Below are 27,616 nucleotides of genomic sequence, written 5' to 3'. Positions count from 1 at the left end.
TGCTATTCTTTGAAAGAAAAATACCAAACCCCATGAATAAATTAAGTATCTCATATTATAAAAAAGTGGAGATACAGTATAGCTCTATGCACGACAAAAGATAATCGATCGAGTCAAAACCTGTATTTTATCATTATCACAAATTGCTGATATCAGAAGATGTAGATCGGCTAGTTGAACTATTTTAAAATGTTTTTCAAAATAGTCAAAAATGGCAAATACGTTTAGGGATAAGGGTGGCGTCCTCAACACTGGTAAGGAAAAACTCAGCTCCACTGGTTTATTAAGATCCCATTAATCAGACCAGTATGTGTCCAGTGGAGACCTCGTATGAATCTGATCTCAGGTCAGGATGGGTTAAGATACCATTTTGGACCTACTGTACAAGGTGTCCAGTCAGCGATGATTGTACTGGATGTTATGTCCTATTCCAATGATGTCAGCTCTTTACCAACTTCATTTCAGGCCATTGCATTTTGTTGATTACATGTCAGCACCTAAGCAGAGTTGCCAATGAACCGTTACACATGGGTGACAGTGCAAATATAGTTTACAGAGTCTTGTTTCGTTAATTGTTTTCCATTGACATGCAGAGAGCGACACCTATTCCAGTCAATCAAAGTATAACCACCACTCTGATAGTGCCCGGTCAATTAACTTACCCAAGGAAATTCAATTTAGGTCTAGTACGCCTACTGAATAAAACATGTAACGAACCACAAAATAAAACACTTTCTCAGAATGAACTCGAGGAGATGGGCTGTATGCCCAATTTTAAAACAACTTCCAATCCAAAGTGCAAATTGGCCCTGGCAAAACAAACCAACTTTGTGCTTGAATTTCCCCATGGAATGCTTCCAATCAGGCCCCAGATGATAATTACTGGTATGTTATGAACTTAAAGGACCACTTCACCACTTTTCAACCTATCTTCATATAATTGGTCCTCACTATGTTCATGATAAAATACCACCATATGTTCATGATAAAATACCACCATTTATTTTTCTACTGGGTCTGTGTCTCATAGGAGGGCTGTGGGCAGTTCAGAAACTCACCAGTGACATCATTGTTAGGCAGATAACCCCCCCCCCCCAAAAAAAAACAAGATAACAATATATTTAGATTTGTATTATCGCAACTTTTCAGGAATATGAAGCCTGCAGTTTCTATTAGCTTGGATTCCCCGTCGATGATGTCACTGGTGGACGGGATTCTGAACTGCCCACAGCCCTCCTATGAGACACAGACTGAGTAGAAAATAATTGTGCTATTTTATCATGATCATTAGTGAGAACCAATTATATAAAGATAGGTTGAAAAGTGGTGAAGTGGTCCTTTAAGTTATACAACAGACGCTCACTGTTTAACCCATGAGATGTAACCTTTACTATAGCCCTGTTACAAGCGTATATAGTCCTCACTCACTAGCATTTCCTAACAGTCAGGGTTAGGTTTTGATCCGTGCCTCTGCTTTTTAATTTAAGCCTGGTCAGACTGAATGAAAAACATCACGCATTGGCTTTTGGTAAATTTATACTGGCTGAATCTGATATATTCATGTTTGATAATATCACAAATTATCAATTTAGTTAAAGATAATCATATGCTATAACCACATTCACTCTCACATTTGGGCAGGTTTGTCAGAAAGTGTCAACATTTGCCATAATCTTATAGGGCAGGTTGGTGAATAAGCCAGTTAGTTACAGACACCAAGTAAGTGTCCATTTGGACCCTTAGTGGTCGTCGGACCAGAAATTGAGAAACACTGTCGTATACAGTAGGTTCAGTTATTACCCCATGGATTCTAATCCCACTTATAACCTGTCTAAAGATGTCCACATTCTCCACACCCTCTTTAGCGGGATTGTCACTCTGAAAATAGCCAATCTATAAGCTGACAATGCGCTGTGAGCTACCACATCAGCAACTTTTGCCACATGATGCAATTGAGTAATTTTCTCAACTCTCATGGCTACATGTCAGTAAAGCAGTATAGCAGTATAGCTGAAATGCCTTAAAACCGTAAAGAAATAATACACACAGTGCAATTTGGTGGTGGTGGATATTTGCCAAATGTACTGTAGGCCTACTGCTACTGCTTCTACTAACATTACAACTGTTGAAATGCTACAGCTACGTACTGTATCTGCATTCATTTTCCTAACCATTTTGCTTATTTCTTCAGCTGCGTATCTAGACTCACTCCACAGCCTGTTTTCAACCGGCATCGGGCTGATTTCTAGCTGGCAACTTTGCATTGCGAGGGTGGTGACGGTTCTCTAGCCTCGCTGTTAAGACGCATCAACAAGTCAACCCTGCATCTTTTAGCATTCATTTGGAGCCCTGATAGCAGGAGGAGGACTGTGTCAAAGCAGATCTCACTTAAAACCCCAGGAGAGAAATGTCTGGTGAATCTTGGTGAGGCTTCAGACTACGCAATAACAAGCTCCATTAGATGCTCGGTTAAATCAAATCAAGTGGACGGCGGCTCTCTGGAGGAATTTACGCTTCTTGCTTCCCTCCGCGGCCATGAGGCGGATTCTGAGCCCCCTGCACTGCACCTGATGTGTGGGGGCAGTGGGGGAAAGTAACTTTAAAATACATACATATATATACTCAAGTAGCGTACTTTCACCCGTACATTTTAACATCCTACGTCCTGTATGATCAACATATACTACAGTATCACACATCAAAAGTAGCAGATCTACAAGCTTGTAGATATTTTGCTATTTTTTTTATTAGAATCCTGAAAAGTATCAGTTTTGGACATAATATAAGGTTTCCCCCCCGACAGAGACAATATGACTGATGCTACAAGCTCACATACAAGCTGTGAGTTTAAAGATCAGCTATTTTTTACAAGATCTTACTATTGTAAGTATATTTTGATATATATATATATATATATATGTCAAAGTAAAATTCAGAATGCAGGACTTGTACTTGTAAAAGAGTATACTTATCCCATTCTGACCGGGCACCCATTTTGGTGTCGGCATCATGTTATGCTTTAGCTATTTAAAAATAGCAGATCTACAAGCTCATATCGCGCCACCGAGTGGCGCGATACGAGCTTGTAGGTCTGCTATTTTTTTTTAAATCGAAGAACGACTGACATTTTTAGAATCTGATCTCAGGTCAGAATGGGTTCATCAGACCAGTGTGTGTCCGGCGGAAACCTCGTATGAATCTGATCTCAGGTCAGAATGGGTTAAAGATCAGCTATTTTTACAAGATTTTACTATTGTAAGTATATTTTGATATATATATATATATATATGTCAAAGTAAAATTCAGAATGCAGGACTTGTACTTGTAAAAGAGTATACTTATACAGTGGCAATGCTATGTTAGTGAAAACCCCTGTGGTGTTGGAGGAGAGAACTCTCCTTGTGACTGACTGGTACCTAGTGTCCTGCTGTGTGATGCTGGACATGTCGCTCCGCCTCCCGGACTCATCCATCACAGTAAGAGTGAATGGCAGGCCAGGCAGTAGCGTGAGTGCAACGGAGGAAGGCTGCTCCCCCCCAATCTTCTCTCATACGAACTCACTTGGCAATCAGCACCTTAAGTCCCTCTCCCTCAGCGTGGAGAATGGAGACCTTGTGTTCAGCACCTCCGGATGCTGCTACGGCAAATACAACGCAACTCCTTATCTCTGCGGTGTAGTAAGTTAGAAGAATGTTAAAACCCATTCTGACCTGAGATCAGATTCATAACGAGGTTTCCACCGGACACACACTGGTCTGATGAACCCATTCTGACCTGAGATCAGATTCTAAAAAATGTCAGTCGCTCTTCGATTTTTCCAAAAATAGCAGACCTACAAGCTCGTATCGCGCCACTCGGTGGCGCGATATGAGCTTGTAGATCTGCTATTTTTCAATAGCTAAAGCACGACATGATGCCGACACCAAAATGGGTGCCCGGTCAGAATGGGTTAACCACATGAGCCTATAACGTCTCTATTTCTTGGGGGGTGAACATCCGGTCAAAATAGCCCATCTATACAGTAAAACCTCATAGAAGCTTTGCAGATCAGGCTATTTTTTGGCGAAGAGCTTTGGTGTAGAGGGAAAAAAGAAGGGGGGTTATAGGACTGCACTGCCGTATTGGCGTACTGTTTGCAGCGTGTTAGTAAAGTCTCACTCTGCCTAGTGTACTCTGTGTGGAGTCTGCATGTTGTCCCCGTGTAATAAAATAATGTATTCCTTCCATGTGTTACGTTCTACCAGGGAAACTCCCCCTATCCCCCTCCTCATGCATTGAAGGAAGCATGAGCTCAGTTCGGACCGGTTCTCTCCCCAGGTTGGCAGGGGGAAAGTAGCGCCCAGGATTACGGTTTAGGCAATTGGCACCGGGTGAAAAATGGCTTACAGTGAAAGTCCAGTCAACTAAGTATAGTGTAGCTAGGGTTTAAGTGGTTAGTGAGTATAGCAACAACTGCAAAGAAGAAGTTGCGATATATCTAATCCAAAATAGTGATCCACAATTTAGAGCAATGACTCCATAATATGTGATATTTGTAATGGCAAAATAATATACCGTAAAAAGCAGTATGAATCTGCAAATCCGAGAGATAAAAACATCAAATTTATTTGCATGTTATGTACAACAAAGCGGAACGATATACACAATTGACACAAATAGTTCCAGCTGGCAAAAGATATAGGCTTATATGAGGCAGACATGGTCAAGTAGCAAGGTAAACGGTACAAAACATGAAACAAGGAGCCGCGCCCGCCGCCCGCCCATTAACTACAGAGTTTGGTCGCCTCGTATTCCACAGAGTTTGGCTGTCTGGCGCTGAATGCCTGGAGGGCAGCGAGTATCCTGGCCACGTCTGCGCTGGACAGTTTGAGCCTGTGCCGGAGCAGACAGGCGAACAGGTCCACGGGCTGAGCCCCTGGCGGCGAGAGGCGGTTGACCCTGTAGCGCAGCTCCACCAGCTGCAGCAGGGCCGAGTCCTGTGATCCCTGAGTGTACGGGTAGTCCAGCTGCAGGATCAGGTCCTGGATCGCTTCCGGGTCAAAGTGCATGCTATATCCAAACAACTGCATGCTGTTGACCTTCATGTAGCCCATGTTGTTGTTGCTGGGGCTTCCCGGGGCTTCCTGGGGCTCCGGGTACAACGCGGTGGCGTTCCTGTTTGGCCCCACCACCGTCGCCGCCGCCGCCGCCGCCGCCCCGGGGTCCCTCGTGCGGCCCCTCAGGTAGAAATGGACAGTCTCGAAAAAGCTCTTCCACCTGTTGCCCAGAGTCAGCGTCCAGTTATAGCAGTGCAAGGGGATGTCCAGCTTGGTCCTTTCCCAGTCGGGGTAGCCGTGCTGGCCTATGGGCATTATCCAGCTCTCTGAGTGGCTTCCGCCGAACGGATTGACGAACACCGAGAGCGCCGGCTCCATGCTGCTGTTTTTGGTGAGGCACACCTGCAGCGCCACGCCCAGGAGCATGTGCACGCGGTTGGACTTGACCCTGTTGCTCTTGAGCGCCAGCAGCATGCGCTTCCGCCACGCCGGGTCGAACCAGGCGTTGAGGCGCACGTCGTTGCTGACGAACACGGCGTGCAGGGCGATGCGGGGGTCGCGCCGCTGGAGCAGGAAGCGCAGCTCGAGGTCCTGCAGGTCCCGGTCGCTCTCCAGGCCCAGGTAGGGGTCCGTGGGGTCGGGCACGGCGGGGCGGCAGGTCCCCTGCGCCAGGGCGAAGCCGGGGTTGCAGCCGGAGCAACGGGTGCGGTTCTCCGCGGAGCAGGAGGCACAGCGAGGGCCCTCGCCGACGGAGCAAGGAATGACGCCCTGGCACGGCGGGTAGTGGTACGGACAGGAGCAGCTCCGCGTCTCCTGGCTGTACGCCCCGATCTGGTTGTTTTCACTGCAGTACAGGATGGACAGGATGAAGTTCAGCCAGAAGCGCTGACGCCTGTGGGCAAACAAATGGCAAATCAGTTTAGCTCCTTCCCCTCTGGTTTCTGACTTCCTGCCATTTTGGGAGAGAAGAGACACATAATTTACTGTTGGTTGAATTTTTGGTCCTCATTATGTTTTCATGAATGTACAGTCGAATGAATTAATGCTCTGCCAAATCAGATTGCTAACGACGCATCCTTTCAAGTGGAGACTAAATTGCTCCTCCACTGTTGCCAATTGGAGCTCAGAAGCTCAGCTGTTGTTAGCGGCGCCAAATCAGATGAAAATAAACTTTTTTAATCTCACCAAATCCCGTTGAGTGGGCAGATGGGTTTACAATGGGTGTATGAGAGCCAAACACATGCACACTCACGCAGGGACATTCACGCACGCACGCACGCACGCACACACACACACACACACACACACACACACACACACACACACACACAAACACACACTATATTTCTCTCACCCTACCCCATTTATTCCATGTCTTGCATCACGATCTTCTCTATTCCTTCTCCTCCATATATTATGGCACAGTAACTACCCAATAAAGACGCAATTGCCTCGAGAACACCCCCTCCCAAAAAAATAACTTTTCAATATTGTTCCACGGGAATACGGAAGGGGGTAAAGGTGGACTTATCTAATAATTCTAAAGCGCCATCAAGATGCCTTTTATGGGCGAAGGAGGTGTGATAAGGACGTGTAATTGGATTGCAGACGGGGGCAGCCTTTGACTGCGGGGCTGATGGATCGTGTCATTTACCTTAATTTCCATCGAGAAATAAGCTATCAAAGTAGAGTGTTCAGGGGAGAGGGATGAATCAGAAGGAAGTTATGATCAAACTGACCTCCGATAGGCTATAGGGAAGTTAACTGAGAATCCAGGTAGGAGTAGCACTTGAAACAGCTGCCGTAAACAGTAAAGAAAGAATGCTGTTTATTCATGTGTTCAGCAGAGCAGTGATTGCATTTGTACACTCTGAGTCACAGACCCATAAGGGTCCATTTGTACACTGGAGTTACAGACCCTTAATTTCCATCGAGAAATAAGCTATCAAAGTAGAGTGTTCAGGGGAGAGGGATGAATCAGAAGGAAGTTATGATCAAACTGACCTCCGATAAGGCTATAGGGAAGTTAACTGAGAATCCAGGTAGGAGTAGCACTGAAACAGCTGCCGTAAACAGTAAAGAAAGAATGCTGTTTATTCATGTGTTCAGCAGAGCAGTGACTGCATTTGTACACTCTCTGAGTCACAGACCCATAAGGGTCCATTTTGTACACTGGAGTTACAGACCCTTAAGGGTCAATTTGTACACTGGAGTTACAGACCCTTAAGGGTCCATTTTGGTTCGTAACTATCAATCAATTAGCTGGGGACCTCCTGGAGCCCCCCCTCAAGGACTCCTGTGCGTCCCCTGAGAAACTGGCAGCACATCAGAGAATTGTGTAAGCGCTGCAGGTCACAAACCTGGACGTGGATTCATGTGGGAAATAAACTACCTTGCGAAACCTTGCGAAACTCTAAAAGTTGACTCGTCAGATAAGCTATTTTAGATGCGACATTAATTGTAATGCGCTAGGCGCCCGCGCGCGGGTGCTGCCATCGCAGTGAAAATGCCAGTGTGTCGCGTTGGGTCCAACAACGGTTTCTGTTTTGTATTTCCCCCTGTGGAATGCAAAAATAACCCCACCCCACCTCCCTCCTGTCAGCACAAAGACTAGCTGTTCTCCAATTTTCGCAAAAAGTGCCTTCCTTCCCGCTCCGCTGCCTTTCTTATACAAGTGCCTGCCGCATAAATCATCCTCATAATTATAACGTTTTTCCGCGGATCACCCTGGGTTAACTGCTACCTCTGCCCTCCATAAGCAGTGCACTACCCAAACCCCCCCCCCCCCCCTTCCTCCCACCTCCCCTCGCTTATATCACCTCTCTCTCTGCAGGACTATTTTGGGCTGCGTTCGGCATCTCTTGCTCAGGCTGAAGAGCTTGTTAGCCGTGCGGCGTGCCTTGGCGAATAGCTGGCTGCTGGCGGTCTCTAGCTGTCGGTAGCGCTGGAGCAGGTAGCTGTCCGTTCGCCATAAGTGCTCGACGACAGATGTGTTTACGGCGTAATGGGTTGGCAGCTTCCCCACGAAGCTTTGGAACTCCACTGGGAAAGAGAGAAAGCACATGGATATTAAGTGAAACTTGGCTGTTGTTGGCCAGGGAGCTGTGTTGGGGTAGAAAGACATGCCATGTTGTTGGCCAGGGAGCTGTGTGGGGTAGAAGACATGGCATGCACAAATATGTGACTATATTTCAATGTTGTTTTCTTTTCTTTTCCCTGAGAAGGTTAAACTGAGCAAACAGAATAAACAAGCCAGTGAAGAAAGCGTTTCTAAAGATGTGTTATTGTTTGTGTTTCCTTATCAGAACAGCATTTCTTATCGGAATACATTGTTTCTTATCGGCGTCTTCTAGGACAAACATTTTGTCAGCTTTAACAAGGGATGATTTTTTGTTGCCGTCTGGCAGAAACTTTTCTTTCAAAAACAAATGCCCTGGCCTGGACGGTTGGCGTAGCGGGCCGGGCACCATAGGCATAATGCTGTAATGAGCCCGACGACCTTTTCTGTGTCCCCATTTCCTTTCAGACTACTGTATACTATCAAAAAGGTCAGTAAAATAAAAATATATATTAAAAAAGGTTTGACTGTTGAAAACAGCCGATCTTATAAGCCCACAACGCATTGCGGTGTGACGCATGGTGATCTTGTGGATCTGCAAGATTTTTAACAATTTTGCGATGTTTTGTTGTAAATCTTCGGCCTGTGGCTTGTGATTAAATAACTATTGTTGCTGTCAGGCGGAAACCTTGTATGTCCATCCTTTTTTATCATCGACATTTTTAAATAGTGAAAACAGACACAACGCATTGTAATGTGATGCACTGTGAGTTTCTAGATCGGCTATTGCAAACTCTCAGAGTTTCAGACCTGTAAGGGTCCATTTGGTTCCATTTGTTACACTCTCAGAGTTACAGGCCTGTAAGGTTCCATTTGGTTCCATTTGTTACACTCAGAGTTACAGACCTGTAAGGGTCCATTTGGTTCCATTTGTTACACTCTCAGAGTTACAGACCTGTAAGGGTCCATTTGGTTCCATTTGTTACACTCTCAGAGTTACAGACCTGTAAGGGTCCATTTGGTTCCATTTGTTACACTCTCAGAGTTACAGACCTGTAAGGGTCCATTTGGTTCCATTTGTTACACTCAGAGTTACAGGCCTGTAAGGTTCCATTTGGTTCCATTTGTTACACTCAGAGTTACAGACCTGTAAGGGTCCATTTGGTTCCATTTGTTACACTCTCAGAATTACAGACCTGTAAGGGTCCATTTGGTTCCATTTGTTACACTCTCAGAGTTACAGACCTGTAAGGGTCCATTTGGTTCCATTTGTTACACTCTCAGAGTTACAGGCCTATAAGGTTCCATTTGGTTCCATTTGTTACACTCTCAGAGTTACAGACCTGTAAGGGTCCATTTGGTTCCATTTGTTACACTCTCAGAGTTACAGACCTGTAAGGGTCCATTTGGTTCCATTTGTTACACTCTCAGAGTTACAGACCTGTCCATTTGGTTCTATTTGTACACTCTCAGGCCCCTTTTCCACCGGTTGTACTTGTTTCCCATTGGGAACCGGTTCCAGAGCCAGAGCTCCAAAATTGGAACGTTAATTATGAATTGAGTGGGCAAAACCACACCTATTAGATTGTTATCACCATGAAACTTCCCCAATTGAGTACTTACACGGAGACAATGATTTATTGTATTACAAATTTTTACATTTTTAAATATGTAAATGAGGCATTATGTAGGAAAATATGCAAAATAATCCGAAAATATGAAAAAGCTACTACTGTGGAAGGGTTATCAATATCATATATTAATTTATTTGTATTGGTCCATTTGGAACCCCCTCAATGAACACTGAGGGTCCCTGGATCACACCTTTGAGAGCCACTGCTTTAAATAAATACATAACTAATATAGAGTATTTGTATTTGATGAAAATGTAGGAGCATTTGTTGTTATAGATCTGAATTTTCAATTCAAACCGTGACCCGCAATTTTGTTTCCGCACCCGCACGACACATGTATGCGCACGCATGAGACACGCACACGCATGAGACATGCACACGCTCTTTTGGGGAATTCAGAATTATGGTCAGCCTAGTTTATCTAGTTCTACGTTTATCAAGTAAAGTCTTTTTGTCTAGTGTTAAGTCTCCCGAGTTCCTTGTTTGGAGTTGGGTTCCTGCGGGCCAACTAAATTTCCTGACACGGATAGCATTTGTGACAAAAGAATACAGTAATGATATCAAGAACAAAAACATATAGTAATATGTTCAATTAGGAGGAGAGTCAAAATAACCCTCGTTGTTAGAGGTGAAAATGATCATACTGTAGCCTTAAGTTGTATATACCATACATGTTGCAAGCTGGTACGTGTTCCACAAGGAAAATGCAGAAGGCTTCTTGTGCAGGAGGGAAACATATATCCAGAAGATATAAACACTAACAGCATATACAATCACAGTTCCGTGTGCATGGTTAACCCATTCTGACCTGAGATCAGATTCATACGAGGTTTCCGCCGGACACACACTGGTCTGATCAACCCATTCTGACCCGAGATCAGATTCTAAAAATGTCAGTCACTCTTCGATTTTTCAAAAATAGCAGACCTACAAGCTCGTATCGCGCCACTCGGTGGCGCGATATGAGCTTGTAGATCTGCTATTTTTCAATAGCTAAAGCATAACATGATGCTGACACCAAAATGGGTGCCCGCCCAGAATGGGTTAAAGAAAAGCAGAGCAATTTAAAGGCAGCGGGTACTGAGTCACCATCTCTTGCCGTTTGATGGAGTCATTCCAGGAGCCCACAGCCAGATCATTCAAATAGAAGATTATGCCGTTCGGAGCGCTAGTCTAACCGAGTAAACAAGAACCCATGTGGATTAAACGGAAGCTTTTAGCAAAAGCTCTATATCTATGATATGAAAAGCATGCATCTGTGAATTAAACCAGTGGTTCTCAATCAGTGGTCCTGGGACCACCAGTGGTGGTCCTTGAGGAGGTTCCAGTTGGTCCCCCAGATAAATGATGGGAGAGTTGGTAACCAAATGGACCCTTATTAGATCTGTAAGTCTGGTCCATTTGGTTTCATGTTACACTCTCATGAGTTAAATTATTGTTTAACCCATTCTGAACGGGCACCCATTTTGGTGTCAGCATCATGTTATGCTTTAGCTATTTAAAAATAGCAGATCTACAAGCTCATATCGCGCCACCGAGTGGCGCGATACGAGCTTGTAGGTCTGCTATTTTTGAAAAAAATCGAAGAACGACTGACATTTTTAGAATCTGATCTCAGGTCAGAATGGGTTCATCAGACCAGTGTGTGTCCGGCGGAAACCTCGTATGAATCTGATCTCAGGTCAGAATGGGTTAACATCTGCATTACTTAATTTACAAGAAGCCTACACAATTAGATGTACAAGAACTGTTATTTTGATCAACGGTTTGCCTTTTGTCTCTCCTATGGTACCACGTCAATACAGCATGGACTTGTGTCCTATTGTACGGAATATCTCCACCAAAACCTTTTCGGTCTGTTTGTGTGTGTGCGTGCGTGCGTGCGTGCGTGCGTGGTTCAAGAACAACCACTCACCAGATTCCTGAAACTCCCGGTTGGTTTGTGACAAGGCCTCTCGGACGCGCAGCAGGCCGCTCTCCAGGGCGTGCAGGTCCGTGCGAGGACAGTTGCACTGGGGGAAGCCGGCGCCGCACTGGCACCAGCAGTCACCCGCCCGGCACACAAACTGGCCCTCGGAATTACAGCCGATGTAGTTGAGGGCAGCCTGGACGAAGTGGCTCCGCAGGTAGCCAGGCAGGACGACCTGGAGGCCTGTGGGGGACAATAATGACACATACACGCAAGACTTGACTCACTCGTTACGAATAATATATAGATCTATAGTATTTAATCCATTCTGACCGGGCACCCATTTTGGTGTCGGCATCATGTCGTGCTTTAGCTATTGAAAAATAGCAGATCTACAAGCTCATATCGCGCCACCGAGTGGCGCGATACGAGCTTGTAGGTCTGCTATTTTTGAAAAAAATCGAAGAACGACTGACATTTTTTAGAATCTGATCTCAGGTCAGAATGGGTTCGTCAGACCAGCGTGTGTCCGGCGGAAACCTCGTATGAATCTGATCTCAGGTCAGAATGGGTTAAACACACACTCCACACGCACGCATGCGCACACAGACACACAGACATACACACACACAGGCAGCTGACACTTTGTATAGCGTTGCCGTCGGGTGTAAACCTCATTACGTCCAAATCCGTTATTTCTCAGGATTCAAACTCAAAACGAAAACGTAGCAGATCTACAAGCTCAAAACGTGTAGCACAGTGACACATTTTGCACATGATGATCTGCTATGACAAAGTAGGGCATTCATTTACCACGGAAAAAATAAAACATTGAAATATGAAGATATGAGATTTCTGCCCGACAGTGACGATATTAAGACCACACACACAAATATATATACATGCACACAAAATGCATATATACACACTCACGCACGCATGTGCACGGACACAAAAATAGATACTTATACTCATTACTGTGGCGTGCACACTGTACTGTACATGTATATGAATATGCCGACTAGGAACCATGCACACAGCACTTTCATGCACCTCAAACTGTGCTGTGATATACATACTTTGCTGTTCTTCTCTTTCAAAACGTGTAACCTTTTTTGCACTTGTGTATTATACAAGATCTAACAAATCTCTTGAATCTTGAAAACCTAGAACTATAGGGTTTAGTGTTTACAGGCATTATGTTTTATGATATGCTTGCACAATCCTAAATAAATGCACATTGCACACTATAGGCAATTTCCAACTTTTATAGCAGAGCAGAAGAGTTCAACCACTACACTCGGTTCTGTCTGCTGCTGCTGCCGTGGCTGCCTTCATCTTGTGAACAAAATCACATCAAATACAATCCCCACAAAGTGGTAGATAATACTTTCTGCCTCGGGACGTTTCTGTATTCTGCTTGTTCTGCAATCATGGCTATAACAAAGCATGAAGCTTGCTAGAATATTTGGAGCAAACACAAAAACAGGAGGGGGAAAAAAGAAAGACAACCCCATATATATATATATATATATATATATATATATATACATATAACAGCCTTATTTGTTCTCATGCCGACTTCTAGATCAGCAAAGCGAGTGGCTGTACTGTAGGTATGGTCTGACAACATGGCCGTTGTAAGTACAGTAATAAGTACAGTACAGTATGTGCATCGCAGGAGATCAGAGGAACTCCTGCAGTCTGCAACACCGTTGGTCTTCAAAAGGTGGTCTGGGGCCGTAGGGGGCCCCTCTGAGATACTACAGGGGAGGTCTTCAAAAGGTGGTCTGGGGCCGTAGGGGGCCCCTCAGAGAAACTACAGGGGAGGTCTTCAAAAGGTGGTCTGGGGCCGTAGGGGGCCCCTCAGAGAAACTACAGGGGAGGTCTTCAAAAGGTGGTCTGGGGCCGTAGGGGGCCCCTCAGAGAAACTACAGGGGAGGTCTTCTAAAGGTGGTCTGGGGCCGTAGGGGGCCCCTCAGAGAAACTACAGGGGAGGTCTTCTAAAGGTGGTCTGGGGCCGTAGGGGGCCCCTCAGAGAAACTACAGGGGAGGTCTTCAAAAGGTGGTCTGGGGCCGTAGGGGGCCCCTCAGAGAAACTACAGGGGAGGTCTTCAAAAGGTGGTCTGGGGCCGTAGGGGGGCCCCTCAGAGACACTACAGGGGAGGTAGCCTAATCTTTGGGTGATAGGAACACTTGAACCCAGTAGCAAACTGAAGAATTGTCTGAAATGGAGCCCAATGTCCAAGCACTTTTTTTTGGTAACTTTTTGAGCGGTGCCTCCCGCTCCAACACGCAGCTATATGTGTGTATGGCCGTCTGTATGCATGTCTGTTTCTGTGTCTGTATGTCAGAGCACGGAAAGCATGCAACACGGTAACTCTGTCACTTCTCGACCGTTTTGGATGCGGGGAGGCTCGCCGGAACCGGGCCGCACCCCCCCCCGGGGGCCCCACATGGTACAGTTGCACCGCTCACTTCACACAGGTGTGATTTAACTTTGGTACCTTGTAGGTGAACCTTGTTCTCTGGGCTGTGCACCAGCACAGAGCTCACGGAGTCCAGGTTGTCGTAGTTGCTGCATCCAAGAGGCCCAGTTCTGGTCTCGGTCACCTGTGAACAAATAATGACATCAAAGATTATGTTAACCCATTCTGATCTGAGATCAGATTCATACGAGGTTTCCGCCGGACACACACTGGTTCTGATTAACCCATTCTGACCTGAGATCAGATTAAAAAAATGTCAGTCGCTCTTAAATTTTTCAAAAATAGCAGACCTACAAGCTCGTATCGCGCCACTCGGTGGCGCGATATGAGCTTGTAGATCTGCTATTTTTCAATAGCTAAAGCATAACATGATGCCAACACCAAAATGGGTGCCCGTTCAGAATGGGTTAATATCCAACGTTTCAAGGGTCCCCCCCCCTCCCCCCTGTGTTTTCTTTTGGTAAGATGTATTCGCTAACGTCAATATTTATAAATAACTCATGTGTGACAGGGGCCTGCTATCTTTGCGTACATATTCACAAATATTTTTTTGTGTGCAAAAAATATGCAGTCAGAGTTCAATCTTTGCTGTATACACAGTTGAGCTACCTATGAGTAAATGTGATAAATCATTCAGTTTCATGTATATACTCGCACAGTATAGGCCTATATCGATTCTATTCATGTCAATCATCATATGTACTGTAGCCTACAGTACACAGCTGCTTTTTGAAAGAATGTTGAAGTAATAAGACACTAAGTAAGTAATATTAACCCATTCTGACCTGAGATCAGATTCATACGAGGTTTCCGCCGGGGACACACTGGTCCTGATGAACCCATTCTGACCTGAGATCAGATTCTAAAAATGTCAGTCGCTCTTCGATTTTTCAAAAATAGCAGACCTACAAGCTCGTATCGCGCCACTCGGTGGCGCGATATGAGCTTGTAGATCTGCTATTTTTAAATAGCTAAAGCATAACATGATGCTGACACCAAAATGGGTCCCCGTTCAGAATGGGTTAAAATACTGCACAATTGGAGGGCCTCTCATTATTCTTTAATACATTATATCTATTTTATATACAACATTATTAAACATAATCTATGCTTGAGACTATGTGGAGTAGACTCTAGTCTACAGTCTCATGCATGTAGACTCTACATACAGTATAGTCTCAAACAATGAAACTAATGAACAACTAATGATTTTTTTAAGAAATGAAAGAAGAATTTGATAACAATTTGCCTGCGGCCCAAAATGTGGTCCCGACCAACTGTTTGGGGACAGTATTCGTATCCGTATTGACATTGAGGTCTCGGGCAGAAACAGTTCAGTTTCCCAGTGTACAAAACCAGTTGTCAAGAGAGTGAATAACCCATTCTGACCTGAGATCAGATTCATACGAGGTTTCCGCCGGACACACACTGGTCTGATGAACCCATTCTGACCTGAGATCAGATTCATACGAGGTTTCCGCCGGACACACACTGGTCTGATGAACCCATTCTGACCTGAGATCAGATTCTAAAAATGTCAGTCGCTCTTCGATTTTTCAAAAATAGCAGACCTACAAGCTCGTATCGCGCCACTCGGTGGCGCGATATGAGCTTGTAGATCTGCTATTTTTAAATAGCTAAAGCATAACATGATGCTGACACCAAAATGGGTGCCCGGTCAGAATGGGATAAGAACTTTTATGAAGTCCCGGAACACTCAGCCAAGAGAGTTGGCAGGAGAGTTATCTTTTATCATGGGAGGAGTAGCCTATAATGCTTAAAGGTTTTATTCATAACATTTATATGGAAACGATTAACGACACTAAAATAAAGAATACATCCATGAGGGCATTTGCTTTTGTTGGGTAAGGAACGTTCCCCCTGAATATACATTCTTGGATGTGTTGTAATGTTGCCAATCTGGGAACCCCTTTAGTAAAAAGACGATGATGATGATTATTTTATTTATTTTTTCCTATGTTTTCCATCTTATAGACACAAATCGTTTTTGACAGAATTTCCGTCTATTGCATGTTTCATTGATATTGTCCTGTGTTGTCGTGCCTTGAAAATAGCAGATCTACAAGCCCACACAGTGAAGCCAAGGTGCTCTTTTCTGCACCCAACACCATAGTACAGATTCTAAGCTATAACCTAAACCGTGTACGACCGTCCATACTGTACAAATACGTCATGCATGTATTGTTTTTACACCCATTGACCCCAGCTCGCAATACATTTGAAACGAACGTGGTATTCATCTTACAAATTGTACGGCTTGCAGAGTACCACCACAGAAACATATCAACACCTCCTTTGGACTGAATAATTCAGTGGTGATTCTGGGGGTAGAAATCAACAACCCCACACAGCTGATTAATCTCCAACCCCTTACACATCCAACAGCCATATAAAACCTTGTGGAGTTTGCAAACCATAATGTGCTTTGGCAGCAACTCATACCTTAGGCCAGCATAAATTTATGCTGAACAACTTTGCCTTCCATTTCTCATTGAAGCCCCATTGCCATATGTCTTTTAATGAATGGATACTGTATATAACGGCTGGTGATCAACAGCCCTCACAATGTATTACCCCCCCCCCACCCCCTTCTCCCCCGTTTCACTGTCATATCTCTCTCTCTCTCTCTCTCTCTCTCTCTCTCTCTCTCTGAACTCAACACTACAACATGGTTCCCAAATGACAGTCAGCTTGCCTGCAAATTAATGGAAGGACCAGCTCTACGATCCATCAGGCTGACGCAGAGCCATCAGAACACATTCTCAGTTACCGTAGCCGTCCACTTGTCTTCATCAATGGCTACTCACCGCCGCGGCAGAGAGCTATACGTATGTCCTCTAAATTGATTATTTTTTTGCGATACACACATCAACAGCCATCAAATATTATGTTGACAACATAGTCGACTTGGTGGTTTACGCAGGTGGGCGATTCAAAGACGTATGTGTTCAGTTCTTTCGCTTTCTCCGTCTTGCGGATGTATTATATTTGCTTACAGTACACAGGAAATGTCTGCACTTGCAGAAATGCAGTTTCTTCGGAACAATTTCAGTTTGCTTCTAATGCTCTTGACGAATGAGCAAATACAGTAAGAGGCATCACTCACTTAACCCATTCTGAACGGGCACCCATTTTGGTGTCAGCATCATGTTATGCTTTAGCTATTGAAAAATAGCAGATCTACAAGCTCATATCGCGCCACCGAGTGGCGCGATACGAGCTTGTAGGTCTGCTATTTTTGAAAAATCGAAGAACGACTGACGTAGAAACATGGCTTTTTCAGAAAACTGTCGGGATGTAGAAGACATTTTTAGAATCTGATCTCAGGTCAGAATGGGTTAAAGGTAGACTACAATAGATATGCAGAGCCGTATGTGCAGTGCAGTATGGACTATGGAACATTTGAATAATGTCTGATTCAAAGGCTGAAAAATCCCCTCTCACATCCGTAGTGCTCAGGAGGTGAAACTATACCCCTTGCTTGTACATACAAATCTTTTGTTTTTATGGTAAGACATTAAATTGGGGAAAGAAAAGCTAAATTAAAAAACTCCATCAAAGACGATTTGCTGTTTCAGAGAAACTGGGGAGAAATGTAACAAAACAAAACAACTATTCTTCCATACATTTCCCCTCCCAAACCAAACACATTGCACAGATAGGTGGCGCAATAAAGAATCCCTCAACAAAGCCAGCTAAACTTAAAGCAATGGTCCTTCTTCAAATAAAGAATAAAGAGAGGAGGAGGAAGACAAGGCAGCACTGAGAGGAACAAGCAACAATTATACATGAGCACCATTAGCAGCTTTTCCCTTCAAGACAGATTACGCATCATTTCCACACAGCTGTGTGAGATAGGCAATATTATTCCCCTCTACTTTATACGGCAGGAAAGCGCATCCATTTAACAGATTCATCTTAATGATCATTTTTTTAATTACCTGTAAAGCGTAATTAAAAAGTACCTGAAAAGCGCTCTATGAATAAAATATGTTATTATTATCATCGCAGTCAAGCAACTGAATTAAATATTGTCTGTGTATTTCCTAGTATGCAGTAAAGGAAGCCTCTTTTTAAATCCATAAAAGTTTAATTCTTTCAAGTAACGTACTCGAGGCAACTTCCGTGCGGCAAAACACAAACGGAAGGAGATAGCGGAGATCTCCCATCCAAATGGACGGAATGCATGTTAACGGAACACACCGCTGTGAGGAAATGACTTACAACAAGCTCACTATGCGTTGCATTATGAGTAACTATTAACTCAAGTTGTCAAATAATTGTAGTGGAGTAAATGTACAATATTTGCCTCTGAAATGTAGTGAAGTAGAAGTAAAAGTACAGACAATATATACATATTGACTATACAAATACCTCAACATTTTTACTTAAGCAGTACGTACTTAATTGTAGCAATACTTGCAATAATTAACGTACTTAATTGCAGTAATTGTACTTAACCCATTCTGACCGGGCACCCATTTTGGTGTTGGCATCATGTTATGCTTTAGCTATTGAAAAATAGCAGATCTACAAGCTCATATCGCGCCACCGAGTGGCGCGATACGAGCTTGTAGGTCTGCTATTTTTGAAAAAAATCGAAGAACTGACATTTTTTTAATCTGATCTCAGGTCAGAATGGGTTCATCAGACCCAGTGTTTGTCCGGCGGAAACCTCGTATGAATCTGATCTCAGGTCAGAATGGGTTAAACAGTAAAGTAAATGTACTTAGTATTACTTTCCACCACTATAGCTGAATCAGAAGCAGCCATCAGATGGCTTCATAATTGAAGTCCACATACCCGTATGGCGGTGGATGCTATCTGGAGGTGGTGGAGCCTGCGCAGCGTGCTCTCTCGGTCTGTGAAGTAGGAGGCAGCCAGCTGATGGAGGGCCTCCAGGGTAACTGGCCCCGTGCCGTTCAAGTTGCTGTTGGTGCCACCGGGATCGGCCCCTGAGAAGGAGGGCTCCTGGCCTCGGATCAGCTTCCGCTTGTCCACAAATATGGTGAGAGACTCCTCCCCTGGGTGACAGATAAGAGGAAGCACGGCTGGGCCATTAACTACAAAACTCACAAATATATTGGCACCGACATTTTTGCACCTGTAACCTCCACATTCTTTTTTTTTACCCGAACTACAAATGTGAAAGCCTCGCCTGCATAAATAAGAGTTTCACTTACCCGTAATTGTGTTGTGGTGATGAAGTTGATTGATTGATTGATTGATTCGTTGATGCATTGATTGACCGACTTAATCTTGAGATTAATTGAGAAGCAGGTTTTCTATATACGAAACTTTTTTATTTCTTATAGGCCTATCTATAAATCGACATTTATCAACTAAATCGATGCATCTGATTAACCCCTTAAGCTTTGTTACACTTCATTGTATTGTGGCTCGTGTGAAATCTACCCAATCTACAAGCTGCATTTTCATTCAATGATCACAGGCATAAATAACGCAAAAGTTTGAAATAATGGTAATATTGAGGTTAATATCGTCCGGCCCTAAGAGCTAACAGTATCTGTGACCTAGCAGCATCCTGTAGGGTGGAGGGTTATTCATTCAGTGTTTGATTAGGCAAAACAAATGTGTATCAGGCTTTTCATTTCAGTTCATTGATCAGACCCCTTTGTTTATAACATAATTAATTCATAATAGGGGCTGAACGATTTGGGAAGAACATCTAATTGCGTTTACTTTTCTTTCTTTTTTTCCAGACCAATATTGCAGATATTTGGATTAGTTTTTGATGTATTGCTCGGCCGTAATGGAGAACCCGAGTAGAAAGCCGCGCTGATTTTCAAACTTAAATACATTACATTTCATGCGTTCCTTTTATAATGGGCTTGCAAACAATTACCACAATCACAGCATGAAAAGCAATCAGCAGCAGCCAAACAATCACATTGTGTGATGATTTTTATAATTGGATGTTTAGAAATAATAGCTTGCAGATCGGCTATTTCCGCACAACACCGTTGTACAAGTGGTTAATCAAGACTAATTGATTTAGTCGATTATACGAGAAATGAAATGTAATTATAACCAATGAAAACAGATTGAGAACACAGATTGAGAATACAACTACTGTACATTTGACCCATCAGAACACAGGTTAACCCATTCTGACCGGGCACCCATTTTGGTGTCAGCATCATGTTATGCTTTAGCTATTGAAAAATAGCAGATCTACAAGCTCATATCGCGCCACCGAGTGGCGCGATACGAGCTTGTAGGTCTGCTATTTTTGAAAAATCGAAGACACTTTTAGAATCTGATCTCAGGTCAGAATGGGTTAATAATGAAACTGTCAGGATGTAATAGACATTTTTAGAATCTGATCTCAGGTCAGAATGGGTTAACAACAGATTGAGAACACAGTATACATACAACGACAGTACATTGGACCCATCGGAACACGGGTTCTTGTTTGTTTCCATTTCCTGGAAAGTAGTGGTTTTGGACATACCAGCTTTCCACCCGACAGCGACATGGCGCATGTCTCCGGGGAGCGTCCCTTAACCCATTCTGATCTGAGATCAGATTCATACAAGGTTTTCCACCGGACACACACTGGTCTGATGAACCCATTCTGACCTGAGATCAGATTATAAAAATGTCAGTCGTTCTTCGATTTTTCAAAAAATAGCAGACCTACAAGCTCGTATCGCGCCACTCGGTGGCGCGATATGAGCTTGTAGATCTGCTATTTTTAAATAGCTAAAGCATGACGTGATGCTGACACCAAAATGGGTGCCCGTTCAGAATGGGTTAAGGGAATTCTATTGCTTTGATGTAGGTCGAATCACAAATACCAAGGCTTTGTTACCGCTACAAATAACTTCTTGCGCTCTTTCTAAATGTCAGTGATCTGATCTTTTCTTCTCTGTCAAAAGAGGAAATTTAAATAAAGTCATCCGAGTATAAAGGTTTCGCAGGTTCCTCTGATAAAAGAAAATGAAAAAATGCAATTAAACTATTAAATCTGTGTTGAGCAAGAAGGAGAGAGAGAGAATAAATTAATCCGGTTGATAGAATACCTTTAGAATACCTTTTAGAAATTAGAGTTCCTTTGAAGGTGTGTTTTTTTTCTTCAGACACTCCTATAGAGGGAAGCATCTGAGTCAGGGACAATTCTTAACCAACCACTTCCGGCTTACACGATTCTTCTTACGACAATAGGGATGCACCGATCCGATACTCGTATCGGAGATCGGCGCCGATCCAGGCTAAAATTCTAGATCGGGTATCGGATCGGTGGCCGATCCATTATCCGATCCGATAATTATGTGTAATTACAGTATGAAAACAACTCTACCTCCTCTGTGACACAGCAGTGTAGTATTGACAGTATAACATGTGGAATGCAGCCAGGCTAGCCTGCGCACACATTAACCTGGTCTAATTGTTGCACAGTTATTTAATAAATAATTCAGTGCATTTATATCTGTGTTTGTTACATTTTGTTTTACAAAGTTGGGAAAGTAATGTTTAAGTCAAGCCTTGATGTTGCCTTACACAAAATAATGATTCCAGACTCCACACAGTGAGGCATACAGCTTAATAGGTTATTACGTTTCTTTGTGGGGGGTATCGGATCGGTACTCTGTATCGGCAGATACTGGACCCCCATGTATCGAAATCGGTATCGAATGCCAAAAAGCCGGATCGGTGCATCCCTAAATGCAACATGCCTTTTATTTTTTATTTTAGACAGACAACAAGCCAGGTGTCTCCATGTGTGTCACATGCAGGTGGACGGGCATAGATTAAGATTATAGGTTTGGCGATATGGAGAAGTTGGAGAAAATGTTCATAAAATAACTGAACTTGAGGTTTTAATGTGAACACTAGGAGGTGCCCTGATACTCCAAATGACGGGATAGTGTTTCCTTAAGGTTAAGGTTATAGGCATAATGTTTGTGAAGTTCAACGTTAGGGCTGCGATTCTCAAACTATGGGTCGCAACTTGCAACCCAAAGTGTGCTTATGCGGGAAGGTGCCATTGGGGTCGCCACAGCTCTGCCTCCAACACAGAGTCGGAGAACACGAAGTAGAAACACAACACACACAAGCCCTATGCTGAGGCAGAACCGTTCAAAAAACGATTTACTCAACATGAGCCACCCCCTCATATTGAACATAGTAAATTGTTTTTAAAACGCTTAAAAGAGCAGAAAAGATTCCCTCATAATATGGTATAAATCATGGTATAAAACTATAAATCCTGGTATAACCCATTCTGACCGGGCACCCATTTTGGTGTCGGCATCATGTTATGCTTTAGCTATTGAAAAATAGCAGATCTACAAGCTCATATCGCGCCACCGAGTGGCGCGATACGAGCTTGTAGGTCTGCTATTTTTGAAAAATCGAAGACACTTTTAGAATCTGATCTCAGGTCAGAATGGGTTCATAATGAAACTGTCAGGATGTAATAGACATTTTTAGAATCTGATCTCAGGTCAGAATGGGATAAAAAGGTTTGAAGAAGCCCTGTGTCAGGGTTTATAGGCACCATACGTACCTCCCAGCGTGGCGGAGAGAAGCACGTGGGTTCCGTACTTCTTGATGATGCTGTCTGTGATTGTCTGGAGGCTGGGCCTGCGCCCCAGCAGGCGGATGGTGTGCATGAAGTCTGGGTCTAGAGGCAGAGAGAGACCGCCGCTGCCCCCCGCGGCCTCCCGCTTCTCCACCGCCAGGCTGCTCACCTTCCATCGGCCAAACTCCCTGGAAGATAATGAAGAGAACATCAAAAGAACCTCCAAGATTCCAAGATTTGTGAAAACAGCAGATCTACCAGCTCACAACCATTTAACCCATTCTGACCTGAGATCAGATTCTAAAAATGTCTATTACATCCTGACAGTTTCATTATTAACCCATTCTGACCTGAGATCAGATTCTAAAAGTTTCTTCGATTTTTCAAAAATAGCAGACCTATAAGCTCGTATCGCGCCACTCGGTGGCGCGATATGAGCTTGTAGATCTGCTATTTTTCAATAGCTAAAGCATAACATGATGCCAACACCAAAATGGGTGCCTGGTCAGAATGGGATAAATAATAGAGACGGCACCAGAATTCCCCTCCCATCCACTTGCATGGAGTTGCTCACACAGGGCATGAGGTCGTTTTCACCCCTTCTTCTGGGTTGGAAATGTAGTGGCTCCGCCGATTTTGGGCCTATCTATCACGTCATAGAATTCCATTCAATTCAACGTATCTTTCGTGAACATGCCGGGGCTGAAAGCATGAATGAGTTCAGCGAGTCGTGAGTGCATGCGCGTGCGACCGTGCGTCACATACGCACCCATAGTGACGTAGATAGGCCCAGTGGGTTTTTTTTTTATGGCAATAGAAAGAATAACTCTGTGACTCAGGTTGATAGTGGCTTCTTGCAGCAGTGATATCAGACTATTCTCTATAGCCGATGCTTCAACTGATCTTATATTCACTGGGGACAGTGTTGGAAAGAAACAAAATAATATTATAATAACTAGTAATATTATCAGGGCTGCACATAAGTGGTGCGCCACCGCGCATGCGTCGTCAAAATTCAAAATGCGCTGTCAATCAAGCGCCGGGAAGCGCTTCTGCGTACCAACAGCCGGGGCCGCCTAGAATGATTATTATGGCCAGAATACTAGTACATTCTGTGGCGAGAGCATTTTCCACCGACTGCCACTCAAAGTGGCTACTGGCCAATCACAGCGCGTCCTTACTCAAAAGGGGGAGGATATACTCTAAGGGAGGATTCCATGCTGCTTTCTGCTGGGAGCCTGGGAGGAGACGGAGGGCGGTTGACAGGAAAACCTGACACAAATAGTTTCGTCTTCTCCGTTTCAGATAGCAAACTACTGTAGTCCCCGGTGTAGAAGGGCATGCTTTGGATGCTTTGCACTCTTCCCATTTGCCGCTGTGCTTGTGTTTGTTTTCCGGCTGTTGGAGCAGCATGGTTGCTCGTGTGCGATGCCGTCTCAGAAACCGAATCCGAGGCAGAAACCATATTAGCGTCTCTCACAGCCTAGGCACCGGCCACCGACTTTTTACGGGTACTAAGGTTTTAGTTCCGACATAGTGGAGTGGGAAGAGTTTAAAGCATTGCGGACTGGCACTGCTGCTGCCCAACATGAACACCGTGTCTCGACATACTGTGCCTTATTATTATCGTAAAGTCAGGTAGTGTACACTGTTTATTTTTGCACCGAGGAGCCATGTGTGTCTGACTGTCTGACTACGTACGTCGCCTCAGCTAAAAACAAAAGGGAACTAGGGAAGCCTGATGTATGCTTCGCCGTACGATGTGTCGCATGTTAAAAAAATAGCTGATCTGCAAGCTCACAACGTGTCGCAACACGTTGTGAGCTAGTAGATTAGGTAGGTTATTTAAATACAAAATAATAAAAAATCTAAATATTGCTTTGATGCTCATATTATCCTTAGGAAGTATTAAGTTGTTAACTTAATTTTAGCAAATTTATATATTTTTAATAATGGGATGAATCTACAACAAGAGCCATTCTAGGGCTAAATCTAGAGTTGCAATACCCTCCATTGACTCCCCACTCATCAAATAAATATTGTTTTGCTATAAGTTATTCATCCCTCTTTTATCCATCCGGCGAGACGGGTCGCCGCATTTTAGGAGCACCAAGAAACTCCTCCAGGTGCTCCTCTGAGTACTAGACCAAAAAAGTTGTGTGCAGCCCTGAATATTATTACCTTTTTCCAGTGTGATATAACTACTCACTTTCACATTTTGAGTAATAATATTACATTACAGTAATTATAGTTAATATTTTTTTCCAAGAGCCTTGGTGGTACTGGTACTTTATTTATACTAGCCCTTACCCGTTGTGAAATACTTATAATAAGTATTATGGTCAATGCCTGTGTGAAAAGTGGGAGTGATTGGTGCAGGCAGTGAGGAGCTACGGCAGTGACAGTGACAGACACACACACACATTCAGACATTTGGTTAATTATGGTATGATTGGTAGTCTTGGTATAGACTGGGTTGGGATGGAGTTGCTTTGCAGGTAGCTTATAGTTTAGATCTAGACTGCAGAGCGGATACGGAAACAATGTGCACTTTGAGTCGACGCGCGCAAATTATTGGATGCGGAAGGGCGGGGCTTAAACCATCCGGAATAAACCTTTTGGGGACAAAATATGCAGAAGAAAAAGGAAAGGAGAAAAAAAAAGGAAAGTAAAGTAATAAGTAACACTTATTACTAGTGGCAGGGAGTCTTATGTAAAGTATAATATAACCTTTTTAATTAACTAGTAATGGGTAAAATATTACGTTTTTTTTGAGTAACCTTTCCAACACTGACTGGGGACCCCCTCAAACCCCCTTCAAGGACCCTTGGGGGTCCCCCGATCCCCACCTTGAGAACAACTGCTCTAAGTCTTAAGGCACTGGTTCTCAATGTGGGGTATGGGGTCGTTGAGGATGGTCCCCAGCTAAAGTATATGTAGATAGAAACCAAAATGGACACGTCTGCTTCTCCATGTGTGTGAAAATAGAATTTGCAAAAACACGCACGCACACACACACCTTCCTTTTCTCTCCGTGCCTTATTCTACCTCTATCCTCTCTCATCTCATGAAAACAGCAAAATGATGGAGTGTGCACACAAAGAAGAAGAATTTCAGCCACTTCACAGTAAACCTGTGACAATAACGTTGAATCTCATTCTGTTTCTGACACACACACACGCTCGCGCGCGCGCACACACACATGCACACACGCACGCACGACACACACACACACACACACACACACACACACACACACACACACACACACACACACACACACTTATACTAAATCCCATAGAGTAAAGCTGGAAAATAGCTGACACGGTGGAAAACACCGATTTAAGAGTAACATCCAGCATTGTTGTTTCCTAAGCCACGTTGACGGTGTTGGATTAGTTGACTGTCATAAACACACAACAATGCTAAAGCCCTCATTGTTACTGTAATTGAACCTTCATTTAACACTGAGGATTTTATACTGCATACATTACACACACACACACACACACACACACACACACACACACACACACACACACACGTTTGTAGTACTCTTGTATTCTTGTGAAGACATCAACATTTTAGGACGGCATCGAAAATAGCCGAGAAATGTAAGATCTACTACCTCACAAGCTCGCCTGGGGTTATTTAATCCATTAAATCACAGCGGCCAGCGGATTTTAACCCATTCTGAACGGGCACCCATTTTGGTGTTATGGTGTCATGTTATGCTTTAGCTATTGAAAAATAGCAGATCTACAAGCTCATATCGCGCCACCGAGTGGCGCGATACGAGCTTGTAGGTCTGCTATTTTTTGAAAAATCGAAGAACGACTGACATTTTTAGAATCTGATCTCAGGTCAGAATGGGTTAATCAGACCAGTGTGTGTCCAGTGGGAAACCTCGTATGAATCTGATCTCAGGTCAGAATGGGTTAACAGCGGAGCACATTTAGCGATGCACCAGGTGCTATCCCGGATGTAGCTGAAGTAGCTATAGATGTAGCCAAAACACTCCTGAGGCGATCAACGGGCGATCAACGGGAGGTATGATTAATTCTAACGCGACTATAACACATAATCTGTGCTTAGAATTGGACGGAATGATTTAGATCAAGAGTTATTCACGTTTTAAGATTTTCGGTCTCATCGGCAAAAGATTTCGATGACGTCGAACCGGGGAAATAACATTGAATGTTGCGCAACAGGCTGCTCCCAGCCTGTGGAGTGATGCGATCAGTTTTGATATCGATAAATCTCCGTCCTTTTATTAATCTCCGTCCTGAGCGCTGGGCGTTAACTTGACCTGCTATTTTCCCGTGTGGAACACCGGCATGCAACTAAGTATAGAATAAATCATCCTAAATCCAACCTGAATCATTTCACTATAGTAAACCCAACTCCGCAAATAGTTTGAACCAGGAAAATAGTCCATACAATGTCCATTTTCTAACATTCTACTAAAGCTGCGGGGACATTTTGCAAGTATAGTAGTAATACAAGCACACACACACACACACACACACACAAACACACACGTCACGGACACGTGTGTGTGTGTGTGTGTGTGAGCGCGCAAACCATTGCCATTACCACACAACCAGACGAGGCTGCGATCGAGGCACCAGTTGAATCCCCACAAGGACACTGGAGGGAGGATGCTTGATCACTGATCTCCACAAGCTGTGAGCTTGTGGATCAGATATTTTCAAACACCGGCACCCGACCAAGTATAAATCTGAGGCCTGTGTTATTTGAAATGACTGTTATATCCACTCTGGCATTTCCTCACTGACTTTCAACACAACAGAATAGCACAACAACCAGCCCGACACAAGCGTTCTTATTATGCCCCACATGTTCCAAAGACGCTCCCAGAATGTCTCTCTATAGCTATAAGAGATTATAATCCAATGGC

The 27,616-nt window shown here is 43.8% G+C and overlaps 1 protein-coding gene across 1 annotated transcript in view; it reads right to left on the bottom strand.

Moving 5' to 3' along the window:
• Nucleotides 1-4,583: 4,583 nt before the first annotated feature.
• The window catches only part of LOC310870378 (BMP/retinoic acid-inducible neural-specific protein 3-like), a 32,777-nt gene continuing 9,744 nt past the window's right edge, over nucleotides 4,584-27,616 (bottom strand). Inside the window, exons 3-8 of the mRNA XM_083781568.1 lie at nucleotides 22,681-22,883; nucleotides 18,951-19,171; nucleotides 14,145-14,250; nucleotides 11,644-11,880; nucleotides 7,856-8,078; nucleotides 4,584-5,928 (exon numbers count right to left, since the gene is read on the bottom strand). Of these exons, the coding sequence (XP_083637694.1) occupies nucleotides 4,764-5,928; nucleotides 7,856-8,078; nucleotides 11,644-11,880; nucleotides 14,145-14,250; nucleotides 18,951-19,171; nucleotides 22,681-22,883 (2,155 nt within the window). The 3' untranslated portion in view covers nucleotides 4,584-4,763. The remainder of the gene's footprint in view (nucleotides 5,929-7,855; nucleotides 8,079-11,643; nucleotides 11,881-14,144; nucleotides 14,251-18,950; nucleotides 19,172-22,680; nucleotides 22,884-27,616) is intronic.

This window comes from Protomyctophum parallelum, assembly GCF_964188405.1.
Source record: "Protomyctophum parallelum genome assembly, chromosome: 14".
NCBI lineage: Eukaryota > Metazoa > Chordata > Actinopteri > Myctophiformes > Myctophidae > Protomyctophum > Protomyctophum parallelum.
The sequence above is the reverse complement of the archived record's forward strand: the minus strand, read 5'-3'. Positions and strand labels throughout refer to the sequence as shown.